The sequence below is a fragment of the Podarcis vaucheri genome (assembly GCF_965113315.1).
Source record: "Podarcis vaucheri genome assembly, chromosome: 3".
Classification (NCBI taxonomy): domain Eukaryota; kingdom Metazoa; phylum Chordata; class Lepidosauria; order Squamata; family Lacertidae; genus Podarcis; species Podarcis vaucheri.
In genome coordinates, this window is record NC_138761.1 from 120,546,896 (window position 1) to 120,564,167 (window position 17,272).

Sequence of the window (17,272 nt, forward strand, 5' to 3'; positions counted from 1 at the left end):
CCTCAGGTTAAGAACGGACCTCCAGAACGAATTAAGTTCTCAACCTGAGGTACCACTGTATACACAACCCAGACGTTTGAGGTATTGCGACCCTGAGCTGCTTAAGGCTTTATAGGTCAAAACCAGCACTTTGAATTGGGCCTGGAAACCTGATTGGCAGCCAGTGCAGTTGGGCCAGGTTCATTGTAATGCCGTCTTGTCTCAGCCAGCTTCCACCTGCCTTCCTTTTTACTTACGTACTTACTGCCTGACAGCTTCCTCCTCTTTAGTCTCAGTTGTTATGTACTGATGTTTTCACCCTGGGCCAGCAGGGGGATACTGTAGATAGTTATGCACATGAAGGATCGAAAGTGACGTTCAGTGATTGGATAGTTTGTATGCAAATGAAGGATCGAAAGTGACATTCAGTGATTGGATAGTTTTAGAAAGTTGCAACAGTTACGTTGTTCTGGAGCTCTATGTAAGCAGGCTGACTGAGCTCCTCAGTTCAGTTCTGTTCTGGTCTTGGAATAAACAAGAGCTGTTTGAAGAATCGCTGTGCCGTCTGATATGTTTGCCCACAACTTAACATCAGTGTCGCCCCTTTTAAAACTCATCAGGCATGGCAAAACCAGAATCGGTGGAACCAGGGGTGAAATTAGGCTTTCTTTTATCTGGGCCAAAGACCCAGTTTGGCACACACACCCCATGCATATTTGCATAAACACACACACACAGGCTGGGAGCCTCAGTTACTACTGTGTAGGAAAACTGACCCTCCAAGTGTCCCTATTTTCCAGGGACAATCTTGGATTTACAGAAGCTGTCCTGGTTTCCTTTTCCTTGGGATGTCCCTATTTTCATCGGAGAAAGGTTGGAGGGTATGGAAAGATGCTCTTAAGTACTCGATCATTTGTGTTTGTGTGTCCCCCCCCCCCAATTTCTCCGATCAGATTTTGGGTGTGCATTATCAGCAGTTTCGTGTATTAGCCACGATAACTCAAATGATATTAGCATTTCTCTATTTGCTTTGAAGCAGTTCTCTCTGTCATTTTCTTTTTAAATTTTTTTATTATTAAAATAATTAAACATTAATACATACATGTTATGAATATACAAACATACATTTCATACAATCCTTAAAAATATTCATACATACCCACACTCAATCCCACAAATACTTCATTTTCCCACCACCATTCCTAACCCCTCACCCCACCCTTGTGTTAGACTTCCAATCTACTCAATTGCAATTTCTTTCCACTTCTATTACTTTCTTTCACATACTTTTAAACCAATTTTCTGCTTCTTTTTCTGTTACACATTGTTGTCCATCTTATTTAGTATTTCAGTATTTATAACGGAACTTGTTTATTCTAATAGGAGTTCTGATTTTTCCAATATAATTTTGCAAGTATCCTTTAAACACTTTCCAGTCCTTGTCTATCTTCTCTTTTGAGATCCTTCCAATTTCTCCCATTGTTTTGGATATATTGTAATACTCCAATAATTTGGCAAGCCACTCTGTTTTTGTCGGTATAATACCACTTTTCCAATTTTCGCAATCAATAGCCTTGCGGCTACTGTTGTATATAAATATAATGTCTTCTTCCTTTAGATTTCCTGGTACTATTCCCAATAGAAAACCTTCTGATGTTTTCCTAAATGAATATCTGAACATTTTTTTCATTTCATTGTATATTGTTTCCCAAAATTGTTTGATGTTTAAACAATTCCACCATATATGCATCATAGTACCTTTTTCAGTGTTGCAACAATGCAACTCTCTGTCATTTTCACAGTAAGGGTTCTCTCAAGAAATCTGTTCCTCTGTGCCATATCAGTATTTTAAATTACTTTTCTGTTGTCATCATCAAAGAAATAATCTTCCTTCCTAACATTTCAACTCAAGGACTCAGAAAATAAGAGTGGTTTGGATTCTTAAAATACTTTACAGTCAGCAGAGGGAGCTCCAAGTGTTCCTTTGTAGGTCTTTCAAGACATTTGGGGTTGTTTTCTTAGGGATAGATTTTTCTGCAGCTACATTTTTAAAGTTGCCATCTCTACTGAGGCTTAGAAAGCAAAATTCTTGTCATGCAGATCCAGACTCTCGGGTGCTTTGATGCATCCAACTATAACAAATGAGGTAAGCTTATATTTTTCACTTAAAGCCTCCTGCTGCATTTTATACACACACACCCCTGCAACAATTCAGTGTTAGTTTTAGCTCTTTAATGATTGCATTCTTTAGACATTAATGGAAGTGATGGGGGAAACACAAACCTGAAGCTTTCCTGAATTTTTCCCCTGCATTTTTGTTGTTGTCACTACAGTGGTACCTCAGGTTAAGTACTTAATTCGTTCCGGAGGTCCGTTCTTAACCTGAAACTGTTCTTAACCTGAAGCACCACTTTAGCTAATGGGGTCTCCCGCTGCTGCCGCGCCACTGGAGCACGATTTCTGTTCTCATCCTGCAGCAAAGTTCTTAACCCGAGGTACTATTTCTGGGTTAGCGGAGTCTGTAACCTGAAGCGTATGTAACCTGAGGTACCACTGTATTAGGAAACCGGGGTGCAAATTCTCCTAAAATTGCTAGCTCGTTTGCAAAGCTAAGTAGGGCATGGTCCAGTATCAAGTTGGATGGGGTACTGCGTTGAAGTTCTAGCATTGCAGGGGGTTTGACTAGATGACCCTTGGGGTCCCCTTCCAACTCTACAATTCTCTGATTCAACATGTATCCCTCTTGTAGCTATCCCTGAGGGCTAAACTATACAGTCGGCAGCAGACCCAGCTCTGGCAGCTCTTGATTTCTACTGGAGAGAGCTAAAGCAGTGACAGGCGAGAAGGACGTAATCTGTAGCAGAGAAGCAGCAGGCAGGTATTTTACCTTTCCATCATCTGTTGATTCTCCCCTTGCAACCCCCTCCCTCCCACAACTTCCTTCCCAGCCAAGGTTTATTGCCTTAAATCTTGTTAAGCTTCACGTAGAAGTCAAACACTTCTTAAATGTGGCTCCCTCTATTAGGGTCCTGCACTGACATCATTTATGAGCCCCTTCAGACGAGTGGGTCCGTCCCCCCCGACATATTTTTGGAACATGAAATTGACACTATGTTAGTGATTTAGTGGTGGATTTATACAGAACCAACCATGCACCGTTCTGCTTTATTCATTGTTCTGTGACGCTTCCCCTGTGCTTTCACATTCTTCCTATAGTGCAGGGGTAGGCAAACTAAGGTCCAGGGGCTGGATGCGGCCCAGTCGCCTTCTCAATCTGGCCCGCGGACAGTCCAGGAATCAGCGTGTTTTTACATGAGCAGAATGTGTCCTTTTGTTTAAAATGCATCTTTGGGTTATTTGTGGGGCATAGGAATTCGTTCATTCCCCCCCCCCCCAAGAAAAAATAATATATAGTCCGGCCCACCACGTGGTCTGAGGGATGGTGGACCGGCCCACAGCTGAAAAAAGGTTGCTATAGTGCAACAAAAGATGTGTGGTGTAGATTCAGGTAGGTAGTCTGACGCAGTCGAAATATATAATTATTATTTTTTAATGTCCAGTAGCACCTTAGAGACCCACTAAGTTTGTTCTTGGTACAGTGGTACCTCGGGTTAAGTACTTAATTCGTTCCAGAGGTCTGTTCTTAACCTGAAACTGTTCTTAACCTGAAGCACCACTTTAGCTAATGGGGCCTCCCGCAGCTGCCGCGCTGCCGGAGCACAATTTCTGTTCTCATCCTGAAGCAAAGTTCTTAACCCGAGGTAATATTTCTGCGTTAGCGGAGTCTGTGACCTGAAGCATCTGTAACCTGAAGCGTAGGTAACCCGAGGTACCACTGTATAAGCTTTCGTGTGCATGCACACTTCTTCAGATACACTGAAACAGAAGTCACCAGACCCACTGAAACAGAAGTCACCAGACCCTTATATAAGAGGGTGTGGGGGTGTGTGGAATATCTATGGCACGAAAAGTTACAGGATTTCTGCAGGAAGCTATGGGACATGTACCAATGAGGAATGGAGCTGTGTGGCCAGCCCAACAGTTTGCAATCACAAACAGTATTAAAAGCAGACCATCACAACAAGTCCTCATGAATGCACAACGAAAAGGACATCTGGAGGGGCCAGTGCTTTATTTATTTAAGGCAGGCATAGGCAAATCCGGCCCTCCAGATGTTTTTGGACTACAACTCCCATCATCCCTAGCTAGCAGGACCAGTGATCAGGGAGGATGGGAGTTGTAGTCCCAAAACATCTGGAGGGCCGAGTTTGCCTATGCCTGATTTAGGGCGTTTATGCCCTTCCCCTTTAGCAAAAAAAAAAAAAAAAAAGGCTCTCGGAGCAAATTACGAAAATCACTGCCCTTACAAAGAGGAGTTTAACAGCCTCCCTTCTCCAGAGATATGTGGTTCAGAAAGAGAAGCAAGCTCTGAGCCTAAGGCTTTTTAGGCTCTGGTTCACAGGCATTGGCCCTTGATGTCAGTTGACTGCTGAGATAGGCTGGTACTGCAATATTCTGGTGGTACTCTGGGAGCAAAAGACTAAGCCTGTGAGATTTCCTAGTGGAACCAGAGTTCCAGTGCCGTTGGCATTAAGGTGTTGGAGTAAGAATATTGGGCTCTCTAGTTTGATATCTTCCGCATGCATCCATCAGAATTACTTAACCTAGGACTCTGGTTTAAGTCAATGAGGATGCTCCATATCTAAAACATCTGTGATAATTGTTTACAAAAGAAGATTTTATGTTCTCCCTGGACACCTTGCATTATTGCCAAAGTCCTCTAATCTCTAAATTAAGATACTTTGCCTAAATCCAAATTGGTTTAATTTACATCTTGCTTTATTTCCTTTTTATATTATTTTAATTCATTGAAAACTACTATAGCAGGCTACTCCTTGCATATTTTACTATTTCCAACCTTCTAGACCTATTTTTTTTAGCGGAATCCAGAGAAGAGTGTCCTTTTAACTTCACACTCGGTTCTGAGGTCAGTGAAATTGCTGTTTTTCTGAAGCCTTCCCAGTTTTTAACCCCCTGGGTTGAGGCATGGGTGTAGCCAGGATTTTTGTTAGTGGGGAAGGACAGCCAAAGTTGTTGAGCTTTTTTGGGGGGGCAGACTTCCTTTAAATGCTTTTCACTAATTTTTGTGGATCTTGGGGAGCGGCAACTGCCAGCCTGCCTCCCCCAGGTACACCCATGTGACTAGGACTTTTGATTAAAACTTTTTAATGGGGGGGGGGACATATGTTATTAACCCACATTGCAGTCAGAGGAATGAGTGTGAATGCTAGAAGTTTTGTCCTGAACTAATACAAATTAGCCGTTATTATAAAATAGAATCATAGAATCATAGAGTTGGAAGAGACCACAAGGGCCATCGAGTCCAACCCCCTGCCAAGCAGGAAACACCATCAGAGCACTCCTGACATATGGTTGTCAAGCCTCTGCTTAAAGACCTCCAAGGGAGGAGACTCCACCACACTCCTTGGCAGCAAATTCCACTGTCAAACAGCTCTTACTGTCAGGAAGTTCTTCCTAATGTTTAGGTGGAATCTTCTTTCTTGTAGTTTGGATCCATTGCTCCGTGTCCGCTTCTCTGGAGCAGCAGAAAACAACCTTTCTCCCTCCTCTATGTGACATCCTTTTACATATTTGAACATGGCTATCATATCACCCCTTAACCTCCTCTTCTCCAGGCTAAACATGCCCAGCTCCCTTAGCCGTTCCTCATAAGGCATCGTTTCCAGGCCTTTGACCATTTTGGTTGCCCTCCTCTGGACACGTTCCAGTTTGTCAGTGTCCTTCTTGAATTGTGGTGCCCAGAACTGGACACAGTACTCCAGGTGAGGTCTGACCAGAGCAGAATACAGTGGCACTATTACTTCCCTTGATCTAGATGCTATACTCCTATTGATGCAGCCCAGAATTGCATTGGCTTTTTTAGCTGCCACGTCACACTGTTGGCTCATGTCAAGTTTGTGGTCAACCAAGACTCCTAGATCCTTTTCACATGTACTGCTCTCAAGCCAGGTGTCACCCATCTTGTATTTCTGCCTCTCATTTTTTTTTGCCCAAGTGCAATACTTTACATTTCTCCCTGTTAAAATTCATCTTGTTTGTTTTGGCCCAGTTCTCTAATCTGTCAAGGTCGTTTTGAAGTGTGATCCTGTCCTCTGGCGTGTTAGCCACCCCTCCCAATTTGGTGTCATCTGCAAATTTGATCAGGATGCCCTTGAGTCCATCATAGTTGGGAAGGAACTAGCAATAGACCGAGGCTTGCCTATTCCTAGAAGAGGGAGTGTATTTGGCAGATGCTCAGTCCACGGCTTCCAGAATCTCGGGGGCCCTTTCAAAAAGAACAAAATGTTCTTAGTTTGTTGTGACAACTGTGTTTTTTTCTTTACAACAGAAAGAACTTCCTTCACTCTCTCCTTGCTGCCTTCACTTTCACCTCCGTTCTTGTAGGACTAGTTCCCACTTTTGCTGTACACCTAAAAATGTAGTGTGCATAGGACACACACATTTGCAATCAAGTGTTAGATACTTAGAATTTGCAGCCTAAGTGAAGTAAGTCTAAACAGAAGCAAGTCGTGTTGAATTTAATTGGGCTTAGTCCCAGGTAGGGATGCAATGATTTGTCAATTTTGGTTTCTCAGGGTTGTTTTTTTTGCAGTCTTAAATTCAACTCTCCACATTTTGCAGCAGTTTACTTTTTTAAACAAAGAAAAATCCTCATGAAAACCACCTGCATTTTTGTCAGTTTTGAACAATATACACTTTTTGCTTAACATACTCATTTTTGCAAGCAATTTCCCATAATGTAATGCATTTCTCAACTGTTATTTTCACTAATACAGTACCTCTAATATACCTGTTTTTATAAACATTGCTTTGGGAATTCCAACACCATATTTGGGTAGGTGTGCATTTTGAAGGATAGCTGTCTTTCAGTTCGCATGTTGCTTCAGAAAAAAGTATAATGGCAATAGGGAAGGGATAGACGACCCATGATTGTCATAGCATAAAACAAGATGCCATTTTCCCCTCCAGCTCTAAAAAATGAATGCGATGATGATTCGGTGGCTGCTGCTGCTACTCCTGAAACCCTTTTGTTCTCCTGCACCTCGGCTTCTGGTATGTAGCAGCTTGTTTATTTTTTTACTTATTAGAATATTGATATTGCACCTTCCAGGACAAAATCCATCGCAAGGCAGCATCCAGAAAAAGTCGTACAAAACTTGTCAGGTCAACACTTTTAAAATCTACAAAGGAGTGGTAAAACACAGCAGCGAACGAAGATAAGGCCAAAATCAAAGCAAATCCTAAATAAACACTGTGAACTTGCCACTCTCCATGACAACATTTACAGCCGTTAGGTTCATATCTTTCCCCCCCGGCTCTGGCTAGTTCACCAGCTACAGCCACTCCTGGACGCGAATAGCCTGGCCACAGTTATCCACACCTGTATTAACCTCATGACTGCAATATTAAAATGCTATCTATGCAGGGATACCCTTGTAGACAGTGTAGAAGCTGCAGATGGAGTAAAATACAGCTGCCAGGCTTTTAATTTTAAGGCAGGATCGTATATGGCAGATCCTTGGAGAGTCACACTGGCTGCCTGTTTGTTCAAGGTGTTGCTACTGGTGCACCCTGGACCCCTGTGTTGTGCAGTGAAATTTGGACTGCAAGCTTTCTCCCTATAAGGAGGACAACCCTGAGAAATCTCCCCCCCCACCACCACCCTGATAAATATACGGGGAAAACTATAGAACACAACAAGCAGGGGCAGATTTAGGTTTGATGAGGCCCTAAGCTACTGAAGGTAACGGGGCCCTTTATATGTCCAGCTGTCATTTGGCAACAACAAAATGTCGCTGTTTTTTGTGTTGAATATATGCTATATGGTAATTTATGGACCTAATAGGTATCTAAAGCCATTTGCACATGTTGCCATGTAACCAGTCCATGCAGAATGTAGGCACCCTATATATAGAAATGAGCAAACGAGTGATATTTTAGGGAGCAGGCTAGCAGGTGGGGCCCAAGACTTACATCATAGGCGCCAACACAACACAAAACACTGTTCCTGTATGTAGGTTTTATTTGTTTTGTTTTTTATATTTTTGAAATATACATCGCTTTTTCCCCTTTAAATTTTTTTGGGGCCCCCAAGAAAGTGGGGCCATCAGCTATAACTTGTTTAGCTTATACGTAAATCCGGCACTGACAACAACCAATACCTTCCAACTCACCCTGACTGCAGTTGCATAAAAAGGTAAAGGTAAAGGGACCCCTGACCATTAGGTCCAATCATGACTGACTCTGGGGTTGCGGCGCTCATCTCGCTTTATTGGCCGAGGGAGCCAGCGTACAGCTTCCGGGTCATGTGGCCAGCATGACTAAGCTGCTTCTGGCGAACCAGAGCAGCACACCTTCCCGCCGGAGCGGTACCTATTTATCTACTTGTACTTTGACATGCTTTCGAACTGCTAGGTTGGCAGGAGTAGGGACCGGTCAACGGGAGCTCACCCTGTTGCGGGGATTTGAACCGCCGACCTTCTGATCAGCAAATCCTAGGCTCTGTGGTTTAACCCACAGCGCCACCCGCGTCCTGCAGTTGCATAAAAGGGACTGGCAATTTCCTTCTCACTTTCAGGAAAGGGATGACTGCCTGGTAGAAAACGGCAAACTACAGCAGAAGCTAAAAACACTCCAAGATTTATCCCAGCTATATGCACTGCAGCTGAAAGACCTCCTGGGGAACAACTACCACAGACAAAAGAGCAAGGTTTTCTCTGCCAAGAGGACCACACAGCTGGACATGCTTTTGCCCTTGACAAGTGGAAGTCTCTTAGTCTATAACCAAGGTAGATAAAATTTGTGGCAAGGTCTGTTCTTCTGAAAGGCTTGCGTGTTTTCTTTAATCTTTGAGACAGACATGCTCTTTATGGCCAGTCCCCCTTCTCGCATTTGCGTGTTTTCAGTCCTAAATTTGTTGCCATCCTACCTCTCCATCTTGCATTGCTTTGCTTAGATTGTGCAATGGTATTTAACAGCGGAAAGACAGAGAGTGGATACTACCGAATTAAACCTAGAGCAGAGAGAGAACCTTTCCTTGCCTTCTGTGACATGTCAGACGGAGGAGGGTGGACTGTGATCCAACGGCGCAGAAACGGAAAAGAGAATTTCTACAGGTGCGTCGCTGAGTGCAGTTAACAGCACACATAATGGTTTCCTTTTTAAATAATTTTTATTAAATTTTCTGTTTTACAATTTAAAATACTCATTTAAACATCCTTAAAATATCAATGACTTCCCTTCTTCTCTTTCCATGGTACATTTTGCATATCATAAATCCCTGCATATTTTACAAAAACTAAACCATTCAGTATTCCATTATTGCATCCATCAAAATTTATTTACACGGTTGAATTTATCCTAAAGCTGCCAATGTTTTCAGGTCACACAGTTGTTTCCCATATATTCCAATCTATGTTCTTCTTGTTCTCTTATTTTATGTTAAGTCTGCAAGCTGGGCGTATTCTGTCAACCTAAATTGCCATTCTTCTTTGGTTGGGACCTCGCTCATTTTCCATTTTGGGGCTAACAAAACACGGGCCACAGTAGCAGCATACATAAATAACATTTTTTTTTACACCTGGGAATTTCAGTCTGAATTATCCCCAACAAAAAGGACTATGTGGTGTTTTTTTTTTTCAATTTATTGTGGATTATTTCCCAATACTCTTTTACCCTTTTACAAGTCCACCACATGTGAAAGAACGTTCCGCCCACCTCTTTGCATTTCCAGCACTTATCTGTCACATAACGGTTTCCTTATTGCTGAGAATAGGGGAGACCATGACCTACAAAATTGGATGGTGCGCCATGTTAGGTCATACAGGCAGTGTCATACAGTTAGGTCATACAGGAAGTAACAACTTCATGGTGAGTGCCAGCACCTATTTTTCTAGCAAAAAAAGCACTGCATGCAGGTATGTGCAAATGTTTTGAGCTGAACCAAAATCAATTTGTTGCCTCTTAATGCCTTGTAACGCTTTGGAAAAGCACATTAGATAGCCAACCTGGAACCCTCCGGATACAGCTGAATAGCCAACCATGACATGTGTGTCTCTCCTCCTTGCAGAAATTGGGATGATTACAAAGAAGGGTTTGGACAGTTTCAGAGCAAGGGTGATGAGTATTGGCTGGGTAATGATAAAATACATGATCTACTACTTGAAGGTAAGGATCCTCGTTCTGTCTAGATGAATCTTTATGAAGTAATTTTAACCCTAATAAGCTAACTTCCCCTACCAGCCATTGAAGAGAAGAAGATCTTCCAATCTCTTCACTGCTTTCTTCCATCTTGATAGAGCCCAAAATATTGCATTTGAGCTAGATGTGATGCTAGAGGTATGTTTAGTGTCTCTTGTTGGCTTTAAAACAAACAAAACAAAAAAGTTTTAGTGCAGCCATGTGGGCTCCAATTTTATTTTGAAGCATGGGATGGGGCAAGAGGGGTTCTTAATGCCTTCTCCTTGATTACGGTGCACCCAAGACACATACACTGTTTTTCTCTCTGCATATAATTTGGTTACAGTGATGTGACATGCGTATAATCTGAAGGCACCAATAAACCCTTGCATTTCATTTGCAATACTGTGTGTTGGACCCAAGGGAGTTCATCATGACACTGTTTATGTTGCAGGAGAAAAATCATTGAAAATTGACCTGATGGACTGGAATGGGAAGAGACGATACGCAATTTATGATAATTTCCAGATCAAGAATGAGAGTGTGAGTCACTGGAGCATAAAATACATTTATCATGTGGACAGTAAGCCCGCAACATATGTGGGGTTTACAATCTAGGGATCAAACCTAAAGCCAAAATTGCATATAGTCAAAACATATTGGGTTCAATGGCTGGTGGGATTGCCAGAGTCTTTTTCCCCCAGTATGCCTGGCCCCTTTCCGCCCCATTTTGAAATTTATTTTATTTGTGAAGTGCGTAGAGCTAAATGCTCACAAGTTAAATGCACGTAAGTTGCTGGCGAGCAGGATAGAGGCTGGGGGAGAATATGCACATTTAAGTTAAAGATCTTGTGGATATAAGAACCAGAAGATTTTAAGACAGCATCACTCAGTTTGGGCTGCAAAGCAGGGAGGTTGTACACATATGAAAACTAAAAGCAAGAGTCTTATTTACTAAGTCAACATCTATCATGTCCCCCCCCCATCCATCTATTGCATGTATTTACAAGCCTCCTGTCACCAGTCAACAAACATGATATCCAGCAACCACAATCTGTGCACAACTGGAAAAAAGGAAAATGCCATGTGTGCAGAGCACGTAACACCCGAAAATTAATCCAGCCACATGATATGCATTACACCATGATGTGCATTATATCATGAAGGCATTAACTGTGTAAAAGTTGTGCAGAAAACATCTGCCCATTTTAGAGATGGGAACGTTAACACTTAAGAAATTAGAGGTGTAAAAAGGTTGTTTGTTTCAAAAGAAAAGCTGGAGCGATTATAACGCAGTCGCCTCTTTTTCTCCGAATCCCAGATGGAGGGGACAAACAACAGATAAGTTCTTTGAGACTTTCATGATGAAAAGATGAACAATTCTGCTGACTGACAGTTTGGGTTAACTGGCTACCTATACCTGACACCTAATAACATTTGTTTCTGCGGCAGAATAATTACCAGATGGGCTTTGGCACCTTTTCTGGGACTGCTGGAGACGCTTTGTCCGGAGGGAGCAACTTTGAGAGCCAGTGGTCTGCGTCGCTCAATGGGATGCCGTTCTCAGCTCCTGACAGGGACAATGACAGGTTCCTAACAGGGAGCTGTGCAGAAGAGAACAAATGTGGCTGGTGGTTTAACAGGTGAGTTGAGGGATGATTTAACTAGCCCTGAAAACCCAAATGAAGACCTGCCACATCTAAGCAGTTCTTCCTCTCTTGTGCATCTGCTCTGGATCGCCTCGGTCTGTCAGAGTCAGAGATAAATATGTGTATTACTAATTCTGGCAAGCCAGTACTGAGTTATATCAGGTTCAAATCGCCAACTCAGCTATGAAATCATCACTTTTCAGCCTAACCTGCCTCACAGAGTTGTTTGTGAGAGTGTAATAGGTGGGGAAGACCCATGTATACCAGCTTCTAGGAGGAAAGGCAATGAATAAATCCACACAAACCTTTACAGATGTCAACATCTTTAGAAAAAAATGACTGCTACTTAAAGGGATGCAAATGTCAACAAATGTTATTCATGTACATGAGAATTATACATCCAGTGCTTTTCTTCTAAAAAAAATGTATAGGGGCACTCTCATTTTCCTACTTATATTGAAATACTGCCCCACATTGCAGTCAGAGGAATGAGTGTGAATGCTAGAAGTTTTGTCCTGAACTAATACAAATTAGCCGTTATTATAAAATAGAATCATAGAATCATAGAGTTGGAAGAGACCACAAGGGCCATCGAGTCCAACCCCTTGCCAAGCAGGAAACACCATCAGAGCACTCCTGACATATGGTTGTCAAGCCTCTGCTTAAAGACCTCCAAAAAAGGAGACTCCACCACACTCCTTGGCAGCAAATTCCACTGTCAAACAGCTCTTACTGTCAGGAAGTTCTTCCTAATGTTTAGGTGGAATCTTCTTTCTTGTAGTTTGGATCCATTGCTCCGTGTCCGCTTCTCCGGAGCAGCAGAAAACAACCTTTCTCCCTCCTCTATGTGACATCCTTTTATATATTTGAACATGGCTATCATATCACCCCTTAACCTCCTCTTCTCCAGGCTAAACATGCCCAGCTCCCTTAGCCGTTCCTCATAAGGCATCGTTTCCAGGCCTTTGACCATTTTGGTTGCCCTCCTCTGGACACGTTCCAGTTTGTCAGTGTCCTTCTTGAATTGTGGTGCCCAGAACTGGACACAGTACTCCAGGTGAGGTCTGACCAGAGCAGAATACAGTGGCACTATTACTTCCCTTGATCTAGATGCTATACTCCTATTGATGCAGCCCAGGATTGCATTGGCTTTTTTAGCTGCTGCGTCACACTGTTGGCTCATGTCAAGTTTGTGGTCAACCAAGACTCCTAGATCCTTTTCACATGTACTGCTCTCAAGCCAGGTGTCATGGGATGACCTCAGACCAGTCACCATCCCTCAAACATAATTTACCGTACTTTTCGTTCTATAAGACGCATCTAGTTTTAGAGGAGGAGAACAAGGGGGAAAAAAATTCTCTCCCTCTCTGCTCAGCGCCTCTCCAGCAAAGTGGGAGGAGAAATGGAGCCCCTTCCATTTCTCCTCCCGCTTCGCTGAAGGGGCGCTGAGCAGAGAGGGAAAGCTGTGCAGCGCCTCTCCAGTGAAGGGAAGCCAGGGGAGCAAGAGGGATTGGTGCGCACCGATCCCTCTTGCTCTCCTGGCTTCAGTGAAAGCTGCGCAGCCTGCATTCACTCCGCAAGACGCACACACACTTCCCCTTACTTTTTAGGGGGGGGGGAAAGTGCGTCTTATAGAGCAAAAAAATACGGCACCTTACAAAGCTGGTGTGAGGACAAAATGGAGATGGGAGACCATGTGTGCTACTTTCAGATCCTTTGAGGAAAGGAGGCATATACACAAAATGATCAAAATAAATGGGAAGAGCATTTGGTCAGGAAAATGCAAGCAGAGCCAGCACAAATATAAAAACAAAGCACATTTTATATAGTTCTTACAATGGGAGGAAATTGTGGGTTTTACGTAAGAGGACAAGTTGAGTGGGGACTTCTAACATGTCAACAAAGTATTTAAAGTACATCATAAATTTAATTGGGTCTTAGCTTAGAAGAGCAGAAGGTACAGTGGTGCCTCGCAAGATGAAATTAATCCGTTCCGTGAGTCTCTTTGTCTAGTGGTTTTTTCGTCTTGCGAAGAAACCCTATTAGCGGCTTAGCGCTATTAGCGGTTTAGCGACTATTAAAGGCTTAGCGGCTATTAAAGGCTTAGCAGATTAGCGGCTAAAAGGCTATTAGCGGCTTAGAAAAAGGGGGGGAGCGGGAAAAAATCGGAACACTCGCAAGACGTTTTCGTCTTGCGAAGCAAGCCCATAGGGAAAATCGTCTTGCGAAGCAGCTCAAAAACGGAAAACCCTTTCGTCTAGCGGGTTTTCTGTCTTGTGAGGCATTCGTCTTGCGGGGCACCACTGTATTATCTTAATTTCAGATTTCCATATTAAAGTCTTAATAAAAAAATTCCTTCCAGTAGCACCTTAAAGACCAACTAAGTTAGTTCTTGGTATGAGCTTTCGTGTGCATGCACACTTCTTCAGATACGATATATTAAAGTCTTGTTAGCTTTATGCATTGGGGCCATTCTCTTGCACTTGATTAACAACCTCTCCTCCCCCCCCCTTCCACTTCCGCAAGATGCCATGCAGCAAATCTCAATGGGCAATATCACAGAAATGGGAAATACTCTGGCCCCTTGGACAACGGAGTGGTTTGGTCAACATGGCGGGGGCTGTGGTATTCCCTGAAACACACATCCATGAAAATCAGGCCTGTGTCCTTTGTGGATGGAGAGAGTGGAGATGGAGAAGCCGACTAATACGCCCCAACTATGCACCTGAGGAAAAGAAAAATATGACGGATCTGAGGGGTTTATATATACTGTCTTCAGCCTAAATCAGCTTATTCACAACAATAACCAGGCAGAGGGCCTTCTTGGTAGTGGCACCTTCCCTGTCGAACACCTTCCCTTCAGATGTCAAAGAAATAAACAACTCTCTGACTTTTAGAAGACATCGGAAGGCAGCCCTGTTTAGGGAAAAATTTAATGTTGATGTTTTGTCATGTTTTTACTATTTTGCTGGGAGCTGTCCAGAGTGGCTGGGCAAACCCAGCCAGATGGGTGGGATATAAATAATAAAATTATTATTGTAGTTATAACAAGTGACAGGAGCTGGAACTGTTGTTGTTCTGCTGTTCTCCCAGCAAATAAGCCATGCTCGAAGGTGTGGTTTTCATGTTACTTTCCCCCATGTTTAGAAATAAATACAGACTGAGGTGGATTGCTGAGAGATGGGAGGTATGGGTCAATCTGGCCTAGGAAGGAAGGAAGGAAGGCTTCACTCCAGGAAAAAGGAGCCCTCTCACCTTCTTTTGAAAAGACTGGCAAGCAGGTGAGATGTCTAGGTAGGGAGCCTGTTAGGGAAAACAACTGGATTCTGCAAGCCCTTTCTTTTACTTTCCATAGTCATGCTTTTCCCTCTGTAACTCAAAACATTTGCAATATTCTGATTTACTGCAAAGAATGAACCATTTTGTGATACAAAACAGAAAAGGGGTAGGGGGATAAAAGTTCAAACTTGCAAGAATGTAAGTTTATTTTTTGTTCACTGTATAAAGCACACCAGAACATTTCCAGTGTATGGGAGAAGCTGCAGTTTTGTTATAATGGTAAAACCTTGTTCTTGTGTTGGCAGTAACTAGGCATAGCCTAGCCTCCTGTCCTTCTCTGATTATAAGATGCACATCCTGTTCATCTATATTGTATTTGAGCCCACCTCTTAATTTGCCTTTTGTCTCCGATTTATTTCTCAAGGCGAAGGGAGGGGAGTGGTGAGCCTTGACTGACGCCTAATAAAGCAGAAGACTTGCTATACTATACATTTTCACATATACTTTTTTTTTAAATTGAGTAAATGAAAACGTGCTTTTACAATTCTAATAAAAGGCTATGAGGCCACTGAGGGCCGAGTATAGTCTTGGGGCTAGCTGTCTCGGGCTTCTGCTAAAATGCAAAGACACAGCGAAAACAATTCCCAGTAAATGTGAAAGTGATTAACTGCTTTGCAGTTACAGATAGGTAGCCGTGTTGGTCTGCCATAGTCAAAATAAAAAAATTCCTTCCAGTAGCACCTTAAAGACCAACTAAGTTAGTTCTTGGTATGAGCTTTCGTGTGCATGCACACTTCTTCAGATACACACAACGGGCAATATCACAGAATGTATATCACACACAACGGGCAATATCACAGTGTATCTGAAGAAGTGTGCATGCACACAAAGCTCATACCAAGAACTAACTTAGTTGGTCTTTAAGGTGCTACTGGAAGGAATTTTTTTATTTTAACTGCTTTGCAGAAATTTTTGGATGAAATGAAGGTGGAAAGATGTCACTGCAACAAAAGACAGCCTATCGCATACGATGCAACAAAAATAAAACGCTGCTTTATTTCCATCCTTGTCTAAAATTTGTATTAAAGCGTTAAAACCTTTTTGCTTCTGTGTATATTCTTAAGGCTCTCAGAAGGGAGAAACTTATAAGACAATCAGTCATTACGACAGAAGGTGCAAAAGCAAGCCCAAAATTGTAAACCGGGTAGAACTGATGGAGCGGTAGCTTCTTTGGGTATGGAAACGATTCACCTTCTGAGAACCATGTTTTTAAAGGCCATTATTCCCTGAAGCAGAAGATCACGTTGTTATTAGTCATGGAAATTATGACAGGCACCTTGCAAGATCTGAAAGCCTATCGGACAGGTATAGCTGCCATGATATAGTCATGTTATAGTCAGAAAACTTTTTCAGCAGGGGGCCGTTCCACCGTCCCTCAGACCTTGTGGGGGGGCTGGACTATATTTGGGGGGGGGGAATGAATGAATTCCTATGCTCCACAAATAACCCATAGATGTATTCTAAATAAAAGCACACATTCTACTCATGTAAAAACACCAGGGAGGCCCCGCAAATAACCTAGAGAGGCATTTTAAATAAAAGCACACATTCTACTCATGTAAAAACATGCTGATTCCTGACCATCCGCGGGCCAGATTTAGAAGGCGATTGGGTTGGATCCGGCCCTCAAGCCTTAGTCTGCCTACCCATGATATCGTGGTTTGTGTGGACCAGATCTTGCTAAGCTCATGCCCTCCAGAAGTTTTGTAGTAATGGGAACTTAGGTAGGATGAGGGATGATCTAGGCAATGATAAACTAGATGAATCTATGGACTGACTGGCAGCTTCCTAAAGAGATTGGTCTCATCTGATGGGCTACAGAATACTATGATGCATGGATGTCATCTTGCCAGTGCCATGCATAGACCCTTCTGTGACGATTAACATATGAGAGAGTGCTGGAGATGAAATAGTTAAAAAGGTTGCCCAGTCAGGACCCAGGGGAGTCAATGGGACTATAAAACCAGTTCTGGGAGGAGTTCGTTGGGAGTTGTTGGTGGGTAGTTGGTTGGTTTTAGTGGGTTGGTAATAGACAGGGCAGTGGG

At 42.8% G+C, this 17,272-nt stretch overlaps 1 protein-coding gene across 2 annotated transcripts; it reads left to right on the forward strand.

The window, feature by feature from the left end:
• Positions 1 to 1,984: 1,984 nt before the first annotated feature.
• On the forward strand, positions 1,985 to 15,651 carry LOC309528804 (fibrinogen-like protein 1). 2 transcript variants are annotated; one of them, XM_082216497.1, is made up of 10 exons: positions 1,985 to 2,125; positions 2,729 to 2,857; positions 4,920 to 4,966; positions 7,030 to 7,113; positions 8,639 to 8,849; positions 9,017 to 9,176; positions 10,130 to 10,227; positions 10,694 to 10,782; positions 11,692 to 11,882; positions 14,415 to 15,651. In XM_082216497.1, exons 4-10 carry the CDS (start codon positions 7,039 to 7,041, stop codon positions 14,593 to 14,595), a joined length of 1,005 nt encoding a protein of 334 aa, XP_082072623.1. In that variant the 5' UTR covers positions 1,985 to 2,125; positions 2,729 to 2,857; positions 4,920 to 4,966; positions 7,030 to 7,038; the 3' UTR covers positions 14,596 to 15,651. The 2 variants fall into 2 exon arrangements, with proteins under 2 accessions (XP_082072623.1, XP_082072622.1); XM_082216496.1 differs by lacking the exon at positions 4,920 to 4,966 and having other exon boundaries at positions 1,986 to 2,125.
• Positions 15,652 to 17,272: the final 1,621 nt, after the last annotated feature.